The sequence below is a fragment of the Schistocerca serialis genome, chromosome 2, assembly GCF_023864345.2.
Source record: "Schistocerca serialis cubense isolate TAMUIC-IGC-003099 chromosome 2, iqSchSeri2.2, whole genome shotgun sequence".
Taxonomy (NCBI): domain Eukaryota; kingdom Metazoa; phylum Arthropoda; class Insecta; order Orthoptera; family Acrididae; genus Schistocerca; species Schistocerca serialis.
Genome location: NC_064639.1, coordinates 506,749,425 through 506,768,942, shown reverse-complemented (window position 1 = coordinate 506,768,942; position 19,518 = coordinate 506,749,425). Strand labels below are relative to the sequence as shown.

Below are 19,518 nucleotides of genomic sequence, written 5' to 3'. Positions count from 1 at the left end.
AAATCAGCTGTATTTAAAAAATACTTCCCTACTTGTAATTTTCGGACGAGTACTTTTTAAATGATGAGTTTCTCTGAATTCAAATTTTTTGATACTTACGCTCAAGCAATGTACTAAGCGTTGATGTCAGAAAATTTCTATTTATTTATTTATTTATTTATTGCTATTATTATGCAAATCTTAGGTGCCTGTGGCATATTAATTTTGGAAGTGACTGCAAGTTCCATTCGTGGAGGGGAGAGGGGAGGGCAGTAACGAGCTGTGACCCCCTCCAGAACTTAACACTGGATTGTTGCCTGCCTAGTAGTCCCTTCAAAGGTCCACCCTACCTCAGAACTTGGATCTTGCCGTTTGTTGTGTCCATAATTCACAATTCAACGCTCTATACACTGATGAGCCAAAACATTATGACCACCTACTTAAAATCGTGTTGGCCCACTTTTGGAGCCCAGTTCAATAGTCATTACGCTTGCCATGGATTCTACAAGTACTTGATAGGTTTCCAGAGGTTTGTGGCATAGTTCACACACCTCCCGTAATTTACGAGCGGTTGGTTTGTGCGCGCAGAGCTGGCGCGTGGCAGCGACCCAGTTGCGTTTCATCCAGTCAAGACAAGCCGAATTTGATGGTCAGGATATCAACGTAAGTTCACTATCATGCCCCTCAAACCACTGCAACACTATTCTGCCCTTGTGACACGGACAGTTATCCTGCTGGAAGATGCTGTTGAGGAAGACATCAAGCACAAGGGATTACGGGTGGTCCCTAATAATATTCTCGTAGTTCACAGCTGGCATGGTGCCTCCGATTACTATCGCAGGTCCCATGGAAGCCCAGGTGAATGCTCCGGAACATAATATTCCTCCCACCGGCCTGCGTCCATGGCGCGCTGCATGTTTAGAGCAAGCCGTTCGCCTGGGTAACGGCGTATCTGGACACGACCATCGATCTGGTTTAACAATAAACGGGATTCATCCTACCGGGTGACACGATTCTATTGATCCGCGGTCCAGTCACTATTATCCCATGCCCACTGCAATCATAACTGACAGTCCTTTCTTACAGGAGTGCTAGTTCTGCAAGATTCGCAGGAGAGCTTCTTTGAAGTTTCGAAGCTAGGGGACGAGGTATTGGCGGAAGTAAAGCTGTGAGGACGGGTCGTGAGTCGTGCTTGGGTAGCTCAGTTGGTAGAGCACTTGTCCGCGAAACGCAAAGGCCCGATTTATAGTCTCGGTCCGGCACAGAGTTTCAATCTGCCAGGAAGTTTCATAACTGACAATGTTGTTGGGTAAACATGGGAACACGTAGGGGTCCTCTGCTGCGGAACTGTATGTTCAACACTGTGCGTTGAACGGTATTCTCCAAAACACTTGTGCCTGCGCCACCACTGCATTCTGTCGTCATGTCTGCCACAGATGGCCGCCTATATTGCTTTAGGCAGCGGGCAAGCCTTCGATCCCTAAGTTCTGTGATGAGGTACGGACGTCCAACTTCTTGTCGCCTACTTGTGATTTCAGCATTTATCAACCACTTCCCGTAGATGCCCACGACAGTAGAAAGCGAACAGCCGAACAGTTCCACCGTTTACGGGATTCTCGCTTCCAGGCACTGGGCCACTTTTGTCAAAGTCGCTGAAGTCGTTGGATTTCCGCATTTGCGCCATTTGTTGCCGCAAGAATGAGTCCACATTCGTCTCTGCTCCGTTCAAATAATTCTTTTTCCGCGTCACGTGTCCTCAGCCCCACCAGGCAGCATACAACCTCGAGGTGGGCAGTGATCACAACGTTTGTCTCATCAGTGTATATTTTCCCAAGGGTGGAAGGCGGAAATTTGCGTCTTCCACGCTGCCTGCCTCTTGCAGCTAGCTCTCCATTCTACATTCCTGAAAGTCGTAGCCTCGCTCTCAGATCAGTACAATTACAACATGTTTAAATAGAGCTTTACTTGATCTATCTTTGCGTCCATTTCCTTTAGTTTTCTAAAAGAAATCGAGCGCTTAACAATACCTTTCGGCTTGGAATCCTTTAGGTAATACCGTTCTCCCACCCGTAAATGATACGACCTGTATGAACAGTTATACGCAAGTTCAGATGGGTCCTCCACCCAAATTCCGTCTGATTGGTTACAGCAGCAACGACCGCCCCTGGGTGGTGGGCACGCTGGTGCCATTGCTGGAGAACGGACCACAGCGCTACCGCGTCTGCCTTCACGAGCGCGACTTCCAGTTGGGCACCGTCATCGTGCAGAATATCTCCAAGTCCATGGATCACAGCCGGCACACCATCGTTGTCCTCTCAAAGAGCTTCCTCTCCAGCAGGGTGAGTTACCTGCAGTAACAATAATTTTCTTTTTTTGAACATCTTTATTTCCCTACTCCCGAAAGTTGTCCTTCTGGGTCACACATCCCAGTAGGTTGGGGGTAGGGCGGAAGGGTTCCCAGTTGAGAATATTTGACAGAGAGGGGATTTGCAGTTCCGGAATTCGCTTGATAATCCAGGAAAAACTCCCGGAAACTTAAAGTATAGTACTAAAAAGTCTGCTGACAGATGCTATAACATTAATCACCCTATAATTGCTCGGGTGTTTCTTGTTTCCTTGTTTTTAAACATAGCAGATATGTATGACACCATTCTCTTTGTATTTCCTCTCACCCCACAATCTGACTGGACAATTCAAATTTAAGTCTCACCATCTAAAGGGGCCCATAATTGCACAATTCTGTCACAACTCCACACGGTCCACTTGTGAGGCTGCAGCATGTTTAAGGCCTTCTCATTACATTTTATCCTATTTACATACTGAATTTACATGCAAGTGTCTCTTGCTTCATTTAATTTCCGATTCTGTTTTTATTTGTCGACTTCTCACTTGTTTTGTGTGCTGACTACATGAGTGCTTAGGCCATAGCTTGTAGAAATATACATAACTCATCTCCCTATACCTAACCTAATATTTCATTCTTGTAGTAGTTTCTCTCTTTAATGTATCTGGACTTGATCAAGGGAATTCCTCTCCTATGGGGTCAGAAACAGGTGGAATGTTTTGCACGCTCTTGAGGAGCTTCTGTCACTCAAAGTGTAGGTTTCACCTTAGCGGGACTGGACGGGCAGCCAAGCAAGCCTTTCAGGAGTTATCCTGGAGGTACCTCGAACAATGGGCGGTGAAACGGTCGACTAGAGTCCTCTATAACAGAACCGGAAACCAATGGTGTAAGGGGTGAGGACTCCGCTTGTCGGCAAACTTTCAGCGGGGTCCTCAGTTGTCCACTTGCCGTTATCGCCCTCTGCGGTGGTCTCCAAACACAAGCTATGTATATGCTCGCCTATGGGTCTACGAAATTTACAAACTCTGCCGTTTCTGTGGGAGCTCTTTGCGAAGCTCTACAAAATTTCCAGAATTTCCCACAAATGTTACCGCCCGTAGGAACGTGGCAAAATTTTGTTCTCGTTTCCATAAACACGAATCTCACTGATGGATACATCTATTACGTGATGCTGAAAGGTAGTGAGCGGAGTTCCAGACGCCTCATTGGAGGAGCATTTAGCCCCTTTCTGGAATTACTTCGAACAATGGGCGGTGGAACGGGTGCTTCCAGAGGTATAAAGGGATGTCATCAAAATTTAGAGAGGTGATACTTTTTGCGATTCTCATTAGGATGCTCATTCTGTTTCGGATTCCGCACTTGAACACATCTTCTTCTACTACGGCCCTCTGCCAAGTTTTCGAAGTTCTACTTTGGACTTACTGGGACCTGCGACCGGTAAACAGGAAGATGATGAGATACACCATTTACGATCACAGCACATCGGCCCACGCCAACAACGGTTAGAAGCCTCTACACCACAGCACGCGGTGATACGTCTGGAGCCATTTTGACCGTAGTCACGGTGGGCCGGATCTGCAGTGTGCACTTCTCCTGACTTCGGTCATCGCTATAGAATGAAAGGAGACGAGTCCACTCTCGTTTTTCCACTCTCAGTTTTCATAATGTAACCTAAGCTCTTCACGTACCAGTATGCATGTTTTCAGCAGTAGAAGTCCTTTTTCAAAGAGCATTTTCTTCCGTAAACACTCATGTGTCGTTTCGGTATTGAGTTAATTCAGTGTTCACCTGTCTGGTTATGATTCTTTCTGTTCTTTCCTTTATTCATTGATCTCTTGTGCACTCTGTCTGATGCATGCTCTGCTTTTTATATAATAATAAAGTTTTAAAATCACGATTCAAAAAGTTTTTCGTGTACTTTGAGTGTCTGTGCACCATCTCATCCGTGGCTGTTCAGCATCATGCTGGCGGAGACCGTAATAAGCATTCCTTTTTATGATCACTGTTTATTTTATTTATGTAAAATTCATTCTCAAGTTGTTTGTAATCACGATGTTAATGTGTTATGAGTAAATTTCATATTGTTTAGATAGATCTTATGTTTAACAGATCAAATTCTATCATTCAGCAACCATAAGATAAATTATTCTATTCAAATGTCCAGGTCCTCCAACCAAAAGCAGCAGACGAGGCCCCTGGCGAGTTCAGGATCTTATCAAATAACGTTCCCAATGCGTTCAGCAGTTGATTTTTCAGGTAGCCTATTAACTTCTTGGAGTAATCTATCGTTTTAATTGGTCTGGGGAGATAGAATCAACAGCAGTCTACTCTGAATACCCACGGAGCACCTGATGAGCAAGTTATTGTGTTCAAAGAACACCTGGCTTCTAGCAACCTTGACTTCCCATTTCTTGCACTTTACATCATCTCTTTTACTGGATAAGAAGTGATTAGAGCTTATGTTCTGTTTTGGAATGGAGTGAAAAATAAATACTTGAGCAGATTCTGGGTTATGAGTTCTTATAAAAAGGAAACGGAAACAGAGAATAAATGATTGGAAGGAAGGGTGGATGAAAGAATAATCGGTGTAACAATAAAAATTCATGGAATAAAACAGAAATTCATTGATGTATATGGCCATAGCAGAGATGCCCCTGAGGAGAACAAGGGATGACCTACAAGAAATGGCTGACGGATGTCTAGGTGGACGTGAATTGTTAATAATGGGGGTTTAAATGGTCGAACTGGAAAAAGATTAAATGGTGACGTTACCGGACCCTGAGGAGACGACGTAACGAATGATAACAGTAGGAGATTGGTTGACTTCTGTAAGGGTCAGGAGTGTACTGTTATGAATGCTCAATTCCAGCGTAAAGAACTTCGTAAATAAATGTGGGCTATCCCGCCAAGGGACCTAAACTCGGTCATAGACTATGTAATAGTGCAAAGACAGCGGGTGTTTAGGTACAATACAAGGGGAATACAGTGTGGGTCCGATGATTACATAGTTACTTCAAAAACTGCTTTTCCGATTAAGACAAAGATAGCAGAGGAGGAGGAGGAGGAGAAGGTGGAGGATTCTGGAAGTATAATTATAGTGGAGCCAAAATATAAGATACTTCTCTTACAGGAAGGAAGTATGAAAATTTAGTCTCAGTAAATGTTAAATCTATGCCTGGAAGCAGAGGAGGAGAACTGGAGTGCAAATGAGTTGTATGGTTTTCTGAAACAGTTGATTAAGGAAGCAGCGGAGGAGACTTTAGGAAGGAAACAGGATAGATGAGTAAGAATTGAATGGATGACCATGAAGTTGTTGGAGATGGCTGAGGAAAAGAAGAAGCTACATCACATATAGTTAAGCTATGGGACTGAAAGAAGAAAGCTATCGAATTAACAAGGAAGTGTAAGGAAGAGGCATGGGCAAAAGTATGTGGGGAAACGGGTATAGGAGACTGATGGAGGCACGGAAGATGATAAACAAGAATAAAGCGACTAGCCGTCTCACACACACAATACAATCTATACCTATTGGACAAAGGAAAAAGCATTTTGAAGAATTTCTAGCAGAAAAAGAGAAAAGACCAGGTGACATGTCTACAAGAAAAGCAGTACATTAGGTTATACAGAACCTACAATTGAGGAGGAAATAAAATAGTGTGCTTCTCATTCAGAAAACACATTAGAATATGGGAAGGTCATATTATGCGTCGTGTAATAAGCAGAAACACTCACCAGTGTGTGTTGATACTCAGCAGCAGCAGGATTGTGACCTATTGAGTGAGCAGTTTCTCGTTCCACGGTATCAGTGATCACGATGGTCTGGGATCCCACGACTGTAATGTATGAGGCTGCGAAGGCGATACTCAATAGGATGCAGAATCTATGCCGCCCACACGTCTAGCGCCGGAGAGGACAGACATACTGTTAACTCGGCCATGTAGGACTGTAGAGCCACGCCACGTGTATTGTGTCAGGAAATGAGCTTGCCTCCAGCAAGACAACTGCCCATACGTTCAGAGCGGCTGTGTTCGGGGAAACATGGATTGCCAGCACAGCGACCACTGTTGCGGTACCCTTCACATGGCAGCAGCGTGTGTTGCGGCCAACGACAATACTGGATGCATGAGTGGCAGCACGTCGTCTTTTCAGACGAGTCCCACTCCTACGTACGGCATCACAATGGACGCATCCGTGTATGGAAGCTCTGAGAAGAGCGAACGTTGCCAGATGTATTCGTTATCATTATATGCGAACGTTGCCAGATGTATTCGTTATCATTATATGCCCACCATGAACCATGGACCTTTCCGTTGGTGGGGAGGCTTGCGTGCCTCAGCGATATAAATGGCCGTACCGTAGACGCAACCACAACGGAGGGGTATCTGTTGAGAGGCCAGACAAACGTGTGGTTCCTGAAGAGGGGCAGCAGTCTTTTCAGTAGTTGCAGGGGCAACAGTCTGGATGATTGACTGATCTCGCCTTGTAACAATAACCAAAACGGCCATGCTGTGCTGGCACTGCGAACGGCTGAAAGCAAGGGGAAACTACAGCCGTAATTTTTCCCGAGGGCATGCAGCTTTACTGTATGGTTAAATGATGGTGGCGTCCTCTTGGGTAAAATATTCCGGAGGTAAAATAGTCCCCCAATCGGATCTCCGGGGGGCGACTACTCAAGAGGACATTATTATCAGGAGAAAGAAAACTGGCATTCTACGGATCGGAGCGTGGAATGTCAGATCCCTTAATCGAGCAGGTAGGTTAGAAAATTTAAAAAGGGAAATGGATAGGCTAAAGTTAGATATAGTAGGAATTAGTGAAGTTCGGTGGCAGGAGGAACAAGACTTTTGGTCAGGTGAATACAAAGTTATAAATACAAAATCAAATAGGGGTAATGCAGGAGTAGGTTTAATAATGAATAAAAAAATAGTAGTGCGGGTAAGCTACTACAAACAGCATAGTAAACGCATTATTGTGGCCAAGATAGACACGAAGCCCACGCCTACTACAGTAGTACAAGTTTATATGCCAACTAGCTCTGCAGATGATGAAGAAATTGATGAAATGTATGATGAGATAAAAGAAATTATTCAGGTAGTGAAGAGTGATGAAAATTTAATAGTCATGGGTGACGGGAATTCGAGTGTAGGAAAAGGGAGAGAAGGAAACATGGTAGGTGAATATAGATTGGGGGTAAGAAATGAAAGAGGAAGCCGTCTGGTAGAATTTTGCACAGAGCATAACTTAATCATAGCTACCACTTGGTTCAAGAATCATAAAAGAAGGTTGTATACATGGAAGAATCCCGGAGATACTAAAAGGTATCACATAGATTATATAATGGTAAGACAGAGATTTAGGAACCAGGTTTTAAATTGTAAGACATTTCCAGGGGCAGATGTGGACTCTGACCACAATCTATTGGTTATGAACTGTAGATTAAAACTGAAGAAAGTGCAAAAAGGTGGGAATTTAAGGAGATGGGACCTGGATAAACTGACTAAACCAGAGGTTGTATAGAGTTTCAGGGAGAGCATAAGGGAACAATTGACAGCAGTGGGGGAAAGAAGTACAGTAGAAGAAGAATGGATAGCTCTGAGGGATGAAGTGGCGAAGGCAGCAGGGGATCAAGTAGGTAAAAAGATGAGGGCTAGTAGAAATCCTTGGGTAACAGAAGAAATATTGAATTTAATTGATGAAAGGAGGAAACATAAAAACGCAGTAAATGAAGCGGGCAAAAAGGAATACAAACGTCTCAAAAATGAGATCGACAGGAAGTGCAAAATGGGTAAGCAGGAATGGTTAGAGGACAAATGTAAAGATGTATAGGCTTATCTAAAATGGCTCAAATGGCTCTGAGCACTATGGGACTCAACTGCTGTGGTCATAAGTCCCCTAGAACTTAGAACTACTTAAACCTAACTAACCTAAGGACAGCACACAACACCCAGCCATCACGAGGCAGAGAAAATATAGGCTTATCTCACTAGGGGTAAGATAGCTACAGCCTACAGGAAAATTAAAGAGACCTTTGGAGAAAAGAGAACCTCTTGTATGAATATCAAGAGCTCAGATGGAAACCCAGTCTTAACCAAAGAAGGGAAAGCAGAAAGATGGAAGGAATATATAGAAGGTCTATACAAGGGCTATGCACTTGAGGACAATATTATAGAAATGGAAGAGAATGTAGATGAAGATGAAATGGGAGATACGATACTGCGTGAAGAGTTCGACAGAGCACTGAAAGACCTGAGCCGAAACAAGACCCCGGGAGTAGACAACATTCCATTGGAACTACTGACGGCCTCGGGAAAGCCAGTTCTGACAAAACTCTACCATCTGGTGAACAAGATGTGTGAGACAGGCGAAGTACCCTCAGACTTCAAGAAGAATATAATAATTCCAATTCCAAAAAAAGCAGGTGTTGACAGATGCGAAAATTACCGACCTATCAGTTTAATAAATCACACCTGTAAAATACTAACGCGAATTTTTTACAGACGAATGGAAAAACTGGTAGAAGCCGACCTCGGGGAAGATCAGTTTGGATTCCGTAGAAATATTGGAACACGTGAGGCAATACAGACGTTACGACTTATCTTAGAAGAAAGATTAAGGAAAGGCAAACCTACGTTTCTAGCATTTGTAGACTTAGAGAAAGCTTTTGACAATGTTGATTGGAATACTCTCTTTCAAATTCTGATGGTGGCAGGGGTAAAATACAGGGAGTGAAAGGCTATTTACAATTTGTACAGAAAGCAGATGGCAGTAATAAGAGTCGAGGGGCATGAAAGGGAAGCAGTGGTTGGGAAGGTAGTGAGACAGGGTTGTAGCCTCTCCCCAGTGTTATTCAATCTGTATATTGAGCAAGCAGTAAAGGAAACAAAAGAAAAATTCGGAGTAGGTATTAAAATCCATGGAGAAGAAATAAAAACTTTGAAGTTCGCCGATGACATTGTCATTCTGTCAGAGACAGCAAAGGACTTGCAAGAGCAGTTGAACGGAATGGACAGTGTCTTGAAAAGAGGATATAAGATGAACATCAACAAAAGCAAAACGAGGATAATGGAATGTAGTCGAATTAAGTCGGGTAATGCTGAGGGAATTAGATTAGGAAATGAGACGCTTTAGGTAGTAAATGAGTTTTGCTATTTGGGGAGCAAAATAACTGATGATGGTCGAAGTAGAGAGGATATAAAATGTAGACTGGCAATGGCAAGGAAAGCGTTTCTGAAGAAGAGAAACTTGTTAACATCGAGTATAGATTTAAGTATCAGGAAGCCGTTTCTGAAAGTATTTGTATGGAGTGTAGCCTTGTATGGAAGTGAAACATGGACGATAAATAGTTTGGACAGGAAGAGAATAGAAGCTTTCGAAATGTGGTGCTACAGAAGAATGCTGAAGATTAGATGGGTAGATCACATAACTAATGAGGAGGTATTGAATAGATTTGGGGAGAAGAGAAGTTTGTAGCACAACTTGACTAGAAGAAGGAACCGGTTGGTAGGACATATTCTGAGGCATCAAGGGATCACAAATTTAGTATTGGAGGGCAGCGCGGAGGGTAAAAATCGTAGAGGGAGACCAAGAGATGAATACACTAAGCAGATTCAGAAGGATGTAGGTTGCAGTAGGTACTGGGAGATGAAGAAACTTGCACAGGATAGGGTAGCATGGAGAGCTGCATCAAACCAGTCTCAGGACTGAAGACCACAACAACAACAACAACAACATTATATGGGCTCAGTAGCTAAAGTTATGGCATGGGATGTCATTGAGAACACTACATAATCACCTGTGGTTCACGTTACGGTTATGTGGGCAGCAGCCTTTATATTTCTTCAGTGTTAAGACCGGTAGCTTTGCCCATCTTCGAGGCCACCATAACATTGTATTTCAACGTGGTAACACAAGACCGCATTTAGTTTGCAGTTTTCTGACCTACTTTGATAGGGAAGGTGTTATGAGACGCCTTACCCACTAAAATATCTGTTCATGGGTTGCCGAGAGACTAGACCGACATCACCTGCTAGCCACTAAATCAGATAACCTTCTGGGATAGAGCTGAAGCAGCATGCAATGACATAACGTGTCTGTCATTCGAACCCATGCCCCTGCAGCTGAGAGCCTCTGTTGCTCTGTATAGTAAATTTGACAACCTGGATACGCCAAACCACGTACAAATTAAATCGTGTGTTCTTCCTACTATACTGTGTACTAACCATAAGTAAAACTTCATTCTTTACTATCCTTCCTGATGTTGCGCTGTTAATAGCCAGAAGCGTAAAAACAAAAACAGTAACCAGATTAAAGACACTCTGGACAGAAAGCCCATCTTAATACACATATGCGAAATCAAGTTCTGTGGGTAGCTAAATTCAACACCGTATTCCTCCACCCTGTGCTTTGCAACAAGTTTGAGTCCTCCTGGGAATGCTGTGCAAAATGTTGTCGAACGTTGCTGCTCAAGCCGTACTACACGGTAACGGCGATTCCCCTAAGGTGACGAAGCACTCCGATGTCAACTGGCCCTAAACGTGCTCAGTCGGGTTCATGTCAGCACATTCCGTTGGCCATAGCATTCGGATGCTTCCAGCCTGCTGGAGGGAGGCGTTCATGAGTGTGGGGTCATGCACTGATGTGGGACCTCATCGTCGAAATATTGTCTACAGGAATGGCTCATTTTGTTCCAGTACGGTGCAGCCCTCAAATCGCCCTCGAGAGTGATGGGAGTCTAGCGACATATGTACGCAATGCCATCCCAAAACATGGATGGACCAGACCCCTGCTGAACCCGTGGTATGAGTATATTGATATCTGTTCACCTCCACACTCTTCTTTGGTTTACTGCACAGGTTCGTAGCGTTTTTCCATAAGTTTAAAAAACACAACAGATCACATAACAGTCTGGCAACGCTGGGGTAACTTTTCGATTTCACAACTGTAGAAATCAGGAGGCGAAGCACTCGTCGAACCGTGTTCAGAGCCCTTTTTCATCCGGAAAGTTCCTTGAAGTCTGTTCGATGGAGAGCAGACAAGGTGAAAATCTGAGGGTGCAAGATCAGGTGAATAAAGTGAGCGCAGTTCAGCAGAATGTGGGTACTATCGTGGCGTAGCATCACTTCACATAGTCTTCCTTTTCGTTGTTCTCGGATTGTGTCTGCAAGCCGTATCAGTTGTTGACAATAAAACAATAAATATCAGCGGTGATGGTTACACAGCGGGGAAGCAATTCGTAGTACACCACACCGTCGCTTTTCCACCAGAAGCATAACACTGTTATTCACGGATGCACGCAGGTCTTTGTACGGGGAATTGCTGCTTTCATTAGACTCAATCGCTCCTTTCTTCTCCGTATGTTAGCGTAAAGACACAATTTCTCGTCAACAGTAACGATACAGGATAAGAATGGTTGGTGCTGTTCACGAGCCAATTGACGATGAGGAAGCAGAGATGCAGACCTGACCACCCGCTGGCTTTCGTAATTTTGGCTTAGAGCATGCAGTACCCATATACCCGATTTTTTAACCTTTCTCATTGAACGAAAATGTCGCACGATGGTGGAATGATCACAGTTCATCACATTTGCCAGTTCTTGAGTACACTGACATGAATCATTGTCGATTATAGCGTTTAAACGATCTTCATCAAAACCCGAACATCTTCCTGAACGTGGAGAATCACCAATGGCAAAACAATACTTCTTAAAACAAGGAAACCATTTTCTTGCCGTGCTGTTTCCAATGGCACTATCCCCATACACGGCCCAAATGTTTGGGGCTGCCTCCGCTGCTGTCACCCCTCTACTGAACTCAAACAGAAGAATAGGTCGGAAATGCTCCGATGCGCTCCATTTTCTAGTGTCCATAGCTTCACTTACTATCTCCAAACGACAAATGTAAATTCAGCTAATGACAGTGGTTTACAAATAAAAGATGGCATTCAATAAATAGCCCCACAGCAACCAGGATGCAAAAGAAAACGCTACGAACTTACGCACCAACCTAATGCTATGAGTATTAGTCGCTAGAAATATGGGTGTTAGCAGGAAGGATTTCTTGCCTTTATTATTTTCTGAAATATTACTGTGAAATTAACATTGTGTCTCATTATATAGTGGAACCCATCCAGTGGTGAAACAGTCACCCCTCTGAAGGGAACACTGGTCTCTGTCTGAGGCTGTTGGTAGTGTAAAACTGGCACAGGATGGTTATATGATCACCCACCGCTGGCGTAAATCGTGTGAGTGGAGTGGTGTTAGACGCCAGTTAGCTGTAGGGAATCAGCGCATTAATTTGTTTCTCGGGGACGTGACAGAATGGCTGAAATGTGTTATCATATTTTGACGTGCCCATGACGAAACCGTGAATGAAGTTGCCAGAACTCTTTATTTCTCACAGTCGCGAGCACAACATGTATACAAAGAATGATGTACCACTCGCAGTCATCTAACACGGCATTTGAACAGTAGCCGCAAAAAGGTCACAACCAGAGGAACCAAAAAAGAGTGAACGCTTGCCAACGACAGTAGTTTCAAATCCGACAGAGATCGTTGCTGTTGGAGAAAGCAGTTCCATCTCAGCCGGTTTCCGGACGAATATTGCGAAGTGAACTGCATGTAACGGACATTTAGAAACAGGTACCTCTCAAAATGTTCTCACAGTTCACCTCTGCAGTCGGCCAAACAGCACAGAAACCGGACAGTATCCCAGTGGAGGCATATAGTGAGGTTGGATGGGTCGAGATTTTGTTTCTTTTCAAGTGATGCGAGGCTTCGCGTGCACCGAAACTCCAAAGAGGCGTTTAAACAGCAGAGTGACTTTTCTCTTTAGTCGGTCTTCGATATCTGGTTGTGCCGTCCTCAAGGCGGTGGTTCAATTCTGTGGACTCACACAGGTACCTGACAGAAGAAAAACGAACCGAACTCCCTTACTAGTCCGCAGCTATAGGAAATGGCGACATCTCTTACCACTAATTCTACAAAACACAAAAGTCCCTTCCTTTCCCTCTTCGTTTGGTATTTCCTTCAATCCAGCCCTCGCGTCGTACTTGCCGTCCGGTTTCAGAAAGGAGACGAACGTCAGCCTCGACCTAGAGCATTTCCTTATCCGACATTGGCCATATTACGCTTGCATCCACATGGGTGGCTCTAGAACTGAGGCGGTTGTGGCATATACGTTCTTCAGCCCCTCTAGCGGCTTCTGCCAATTGTTTGCACTTTTGTCTGAATCGTTTGTCTTTAAGGCGGCGTCACTGGTCATCATGGAAGCCATTTGTCACAGCACACAACAGACGTTAGGGCTTGTACTGCTCCTCACGGGCTTCCCAAAGTGCGTTGCGGAAACTGTAATATCCAGTATTTGATAAAAGATTAACGAATATGCTTCGGATATCTTGGCGTCCATAGCAGACGCGCGGACATTGAGCACAGACGTTCGCTTCCTCTGGATAAAAGTGCACCACGGTATTCGCAATGATGAAATTGTTGACCGTCTAACCAAGAGAAGCATTACGGAAGGACAATTAGGCCCAACACCGATCCCTTATATGGATCTCAAATCTACGATTCAGAAAGCTGCTTATGGAACTGCGAATGGCACATATCCCAGCACTATAACACCGGTCACCTCGCGGCCGTATATTTAATAGACTTTGCTCGCGGACTGTTTAGAAGATGCCGGTGTCCAGCTTCAGACCATACGTTGCAGTAGATTTCATCCCCACCTGAAACCAGGCCGATCGGGAAACTGGGGTGTGTTTTCATTTTACGAACAGAACTTACCTTTGCTCGTCAAGCTTTCGTCATTGTTCTGTTGTGAATTTTACAATTCCGTTAACTTCGCACTAATGTAGCTACTGCTGCCTGTATGATGTTCGTCCCTGTGGGTTTTATTTGATTTTACGAACTTATGTTAGTACGTCAGAGTCTCATTATTGTTTTGCGGTGAAATTTTTAGTTACGTTAACATGGCTCCATTGTAACTACTGCTGGTTGTATGTTCATTGCTGTCCAAAGCAAAAATAAAAAAGTAAAAAAAAAATGCAGAGTATGGAGGATGTAGTTCAAACGGAGGTGCTTCTGTGACGTTTTAGACGTGTTCTCGTGGGCCTTTATCCATAAATGCCACCTACAGAGGGACGATTAAGCAATCTGCAGACCCAGTTGCTGTTTACACTGCTGAGTAGGTGAGTTGTATTTGGCCCCCCATATGAACGGAGGATGGTTATTTGTCAACAACACTGTCCCCATATTCCTAGAACGTCACGAGCTGTCTGCAAGTCAGCAGTTAATAAATTAGAGTTTCCTGTTTTCCAACGAGCCACGATACCTAAAGCAGTTTACTGTCCAGCTTCAAAACTAGAACGAGTTGCCGTTCCATAGATTCGTTACATTACGTTTATGGAACAATGACCCACAGTTACTTGTATCCGTATGAATACTAGTACCAGACGCTTTTGTCTATTTGTGTCAGCAAAGCCGTACGTATTAGTAATGTGACTAGTTAATGTGTCTAGCTGACGTATCAGTGTAATAACAGCATTTTTTTCTTTTCCTCGTGACAAATTCGTGATTTTGTCTCATCAAAAGATTTCCCTGTGATTTTCAGATTTTTCTGCTTGAAATTTCAAATTTCCCTGAACCAATTTTTGTTCTATGGAAGAGCAGGTTCTACTTTACTACATTTTATTGGCACAAACGAAATTTTTCTAGTAGACACGTTATTTATTACGGATCATTCCTAGTTCAGTTAGGATTTGCCGTTTTAGCAGAACTTTCGTAAGTTACAAGGCACTGCTGCCGCTGCAAACTCTTTCGTTGCCGTCGTCTGTCACCGTTCCTTGGCGTGCCATGCCATACTGCGATAACAAATCTCCTCAGGAACACACTTCTAACTGTTCTCATTGAAATTTAATGTCAATAGATTTTGATTGCAAGGACGCAACGCTTTTCTCACTACGTTGACTGTTGACTTGAAACATGAAAAAGTGAGAAAGCGCGGAAAGTGCTACTGTCAACGGAAACTATCAAAAAAGAACTGAAGCATGTATATTGAATACTGATCTATAAAACAGTCTAGTGCAAACAAGGAATTTACATTTGTTTTTGTGTGAAGGACAAATTTACAGCTACATCAGAAATTCTTACTCGCATTCATAATCATGGAATGGTGAGCGAACATGATAACGAAGATCCTTCATGTCGAAGAACATGCCGGAGGTAGCTACGAACGCTAACCAACGTTACATAAGTTCAATGCTCTCTTTCATCTTTTGTTATACAAGTCTACAGTCGATAGAATTGGAAGCAGAATCTAAGAGTAAATTGTAATAAAATGACAACTTAACTTACCTTAGGTCTCTTAGAATTTCCTGAGCCGTTCAGAGTTATCTAAAATTCCTCAAAATTTTCCAGTTAGTCAAGTTCCCTTTAGACTTCCAGAATTTCCTGGTTTTCCAGACAAATCGCCACCCTGTGCAGTGATGGTAAGGAGCTAATCAGGAAACTATCCAAAGCATATCTTCCACCTCAGCAGGTCGCTCGAAGCTGTCGCCAGCATGTGTCCCGATGCCTTGACTGATTTTGTAAACTTACTGACCCGAGGAGAGTGATCTGAACAACGTGAGCCACGCGCACGCCGGCTGTTGCAGTGGTGCCTGTGGGAGATGGATTTGGCGAACCACCGTACGCTGGACCCGTCGCAGCGCGAGTTCATCATCCTGCTGGAGCTGGAACCGCTGGAACGTTCGGCGCTGCCGCGGCACCTGCGGTTCCTCATGGATACCCGCACTTACGTGGAGTGGCACCAGGCGGGCGACGTCCAGTACGAGGAGCAGGCGTACCGCAGACTCAAGAGGGCGCTGGGGGCCAGCTGCTTCACCTGCTCTGACGTCAGCCGCTGCTGACAGCATTTGTGTCAGCAGTCACCTCACTGCCAGAGCCATCTGGACGGCAGCGGTTAGCGCATTCCACCCAGAATCTATCCGGAAGGGATTATCTGCCGATGAACAAAGCCTTTGGGCCACGCACCTGCTCTCCCATCAACGTAACTACTGAAAATCCATTACCTTTGTACCCTTTGATGTCAAGAAAGCCTACGACCATGTATAGTATTCTGGTCTCACTTTCAAGCTCCAAATATTTCCACTTCCAGTTTCCTATATCTGCCTTATTGCGTTACCTCTGTTATGACCAACAACTATTCTTCCTTCTGTCCCTTCACCTCATGCCTAAGGGCTCCATCCTCTTCCTACTCCTACAACTCATGCACACTACGCGTATACAGGGTGAACCAGAACTTCATTGTTACTGTTCGTGGATACCTTTTCACTATTTTGGTAGAAGGGGTCCAGGGTCTCTGACGGCTCGTTAAAGCTATTGCATTTCGTTCGGTTTCTTGCCCAAATAGGTTTGTATCTAAAATAGTGCACAACAGTGCAATGTCGAAGATATGCACTGTGTGTGTATCTTATTTCTACCTGATTTTGACAACCGTGATGCCCTTTTTAACTCGGCTTGCATTCAGTACTGTTGGGTTCCGTCTAAGGTTTTATTTTCCAACAGCGTTAACAATGAAAAACAGCAGTACTGTGAATAGGTTTGCTGATGAAGCATTGGCCGACGGGCACCTCGTGTATAGGTTCACTGAATGCAATGGAAGAGCGACACAACGACGCAGTGGTGGGCTGTTCCCGCAGCGACGGCAAACCACATCACAGTACTGTTTCATCTCTCTGAGGATTGATGCATACCTCTGTGTTGTGTGTTGCAGTTGTGTTTATTGCTTCGCTGTGAAGGTAATTTCACGGAAACAGGGGTGACTGCACTAACAAACCGAATAAATCACAATCACTTCATTACACTGTAAAGAGTCATATCCATTCTACCGATCGCCTATTGCCATAATTCCTGTCTCAGTAACATACTAAATCTTCTCAGAGTAACCGTTAACACTAAAGTGACCTGAACCACCAATCACTGATCACGTAAAGAGGACCAACAAAAGAGTAAAACCAGTTACTGGATGAATATTGGAATTGAACTCTTCCACCATACTCTACACGCATACAACTCTAATCCATCCCATCGTTTCTTTTGTCAGTGTAGCATAATTTTCTGCAGATTCGAAATTCTACAGATACCTCCATATCACTGACTACCAAGTGCTCCACCTTCCCTTCCAGATTAGTTTACCTTCTCCAACGTCTGTCCTTAACCAACTTATCAGATTTATTTCTTCCCCACATTGAACACTTCTGAATACTCCACACCTCCGATAAACTTAATAAATGTACAATTCCCACATCTTCCCCAACTCAACTTTGCAACCTTTCACCAACACAAACCAGGCATCCTCTCTTTGTAATGTGTCAAGCACCTTCTCCTCGCAGCCCACGAAATGTATACCTTTGTTCGTCCATCCTACCAACTCTTGACCGTTTCTCCTCTTCCACATCATGACTTCTGTGACCTGTTTTCCGTCTGACTTCAAAACCTTCCACCTAAGATCTACACGTAAATCTCCCAAACTGGCTGCTGAGACACACTAGAAATATTCCTATTGATACCACTAATCGCTATTGTCTTCATCTTCCGTAACCGACAAAACTATGTCAAACTTTATTGTAAACCACCATGAATCATGACATTAAAATTAAATCATAAAACTTGTAACCGCATTTGTATTTACCATTTTTAAAATATGTGTATTATATACAATTATTGGGTTCTTATTTATAAAATATCATGGGAGAATGGCATGTCTTTTGTACCTCTACCAGCTAACTCAGCCTGTGTAAAGAGACGAGGACGGGAGAACAACAAAGGAAAAAAAATGCTAACCCTTAAATGTTTTCCTTTTACATTCGTGTCGGTTTTAGGGCTCACGCCTCTGAACCTGGTTTCACGCATTTACTCCCCCCTCACCCTGTTTTATCTGTACACTTATTTCTGGCATGATCTCACGGTTAGAATTTAAGAGTTTTAAAAGTCCGTCACCGAAGAGTCATTACAGATGGTGCACCGGCTTGGACTGGGTACGGAAATCGGCCGAGCTATTTTTAAAGGAAATATACCAGATTTTGCCTTAAATTTTTTAAGGTAATCGTGGAATACGCTGGAAGGGTAATGAAACTCCAGATGCGACTCGTAGGTTTTAACCAATGCGCCTCGTGGCTCGGTTCCGGGCTTGTAACTCAGACGAAAGGGCTGCAGTTTCTTTAATTTCATAGCCTTGTACGTTTGCATATGAAAAACGACCAGTTCAAGTACTGCACATGCACTATGTTTACTACAGATGTTCGAGTAGGCAACCAACTTCTGCATTCGTCTGGAAGCAATCGTGTCATTATGCACACTGTTTTCTGTTCCATGATCGAACAAACCTCCGAAATACAGCAATCAGTTTTGACCGTACAAGCGTTCCGAGTACATATAGTGTACTCAACTTACTCTCACTAGCCACAACAGCGCTGAAAATCTTCAATGGTGACTTTTTCAGAACCAATGGTTCAAATGGCTCTGAGCACTATGGGACTTAACATCTAAGGTCATCAATCCCCTAGAACTTAGAACTACTTACACCTAACTAACCTAAGGACATCACACACATCCATGCCCGAGGCAGGATTCGAACGTGCGACCGTAGCGATCGCCTAGTTCCAGACTGAAGCGCCTAGAACCGCTCGGCCACACCTGCCGGCTTTCAGAACCATTTCTACTATTTATGTCTAGTCTTTGTCCAGTCCACTGAAAATGCTTTTGCGACTGTCATCCTGTGCTGCAAATATTTCAACCCATGTTCTGAATCGGCTGTATGGCAACTTCTCAAGAGGTATGTGGAATGAAGTACGAGCACTGTGATTAGCTATGCCTCTCTGATTCTCTAGAGGTGACCATGTACCATCACAACATGTTCCTGAAATTTGTTATCTGAAGTTACCTAAGTTGAATTTAATTACAGAAATCTAGGCTCGCGACTAAACTGACTTTTCCAATACACAACAAATCAATCAGGAAAAACGATCAAAAAGTTTTGGAGTATCCTCATGTCTGTATGTTTTTTTCCTTAACGAAATCGTTTTTCTCGTTGGAGACCACTACGTCCAGCTACCTCTGTCACGGAGATTAAAGTAAACCTGAATTTACCGTGTGGTTCGATGGAACGAGCTGCGTCTCTAGCCGTGAACCGGACAATGCG

At 43.8% G+C, this 19,518-nt stretch overlaps 1 protein-coding gene across 2 annotated transcripts in view; it reads left to right on the top strand.

Moving 5' to 3' along the window:
* Nucleotides 1–17,993, top strand: part of LOC126457470 (toll-like receptor 2) — a 175,722-nt gene extending 157,729 nt beyond the window's left edge. For both annotated transcript variants that reach the window (XM_050093762.1, XM_050093761.1), the window contains exons 5-6: nt 2,129–2,318; nt 15,971–17,993. In XM_050093762.1, coding sequence (XP_049949719.1) covers nt 2,129–2,318; nt 15,971–16,225 — 445 coding nt within the window. In that variant the 3' untranslated portion in view covers nt 16,226–17,993. The remainder of the gene's footprint in view (nt 1–2,128; nt 2,319–15,970) is intronic.
* Nucleotides 17,994–19,518: the final 1,525 nt, after the last annotated feature.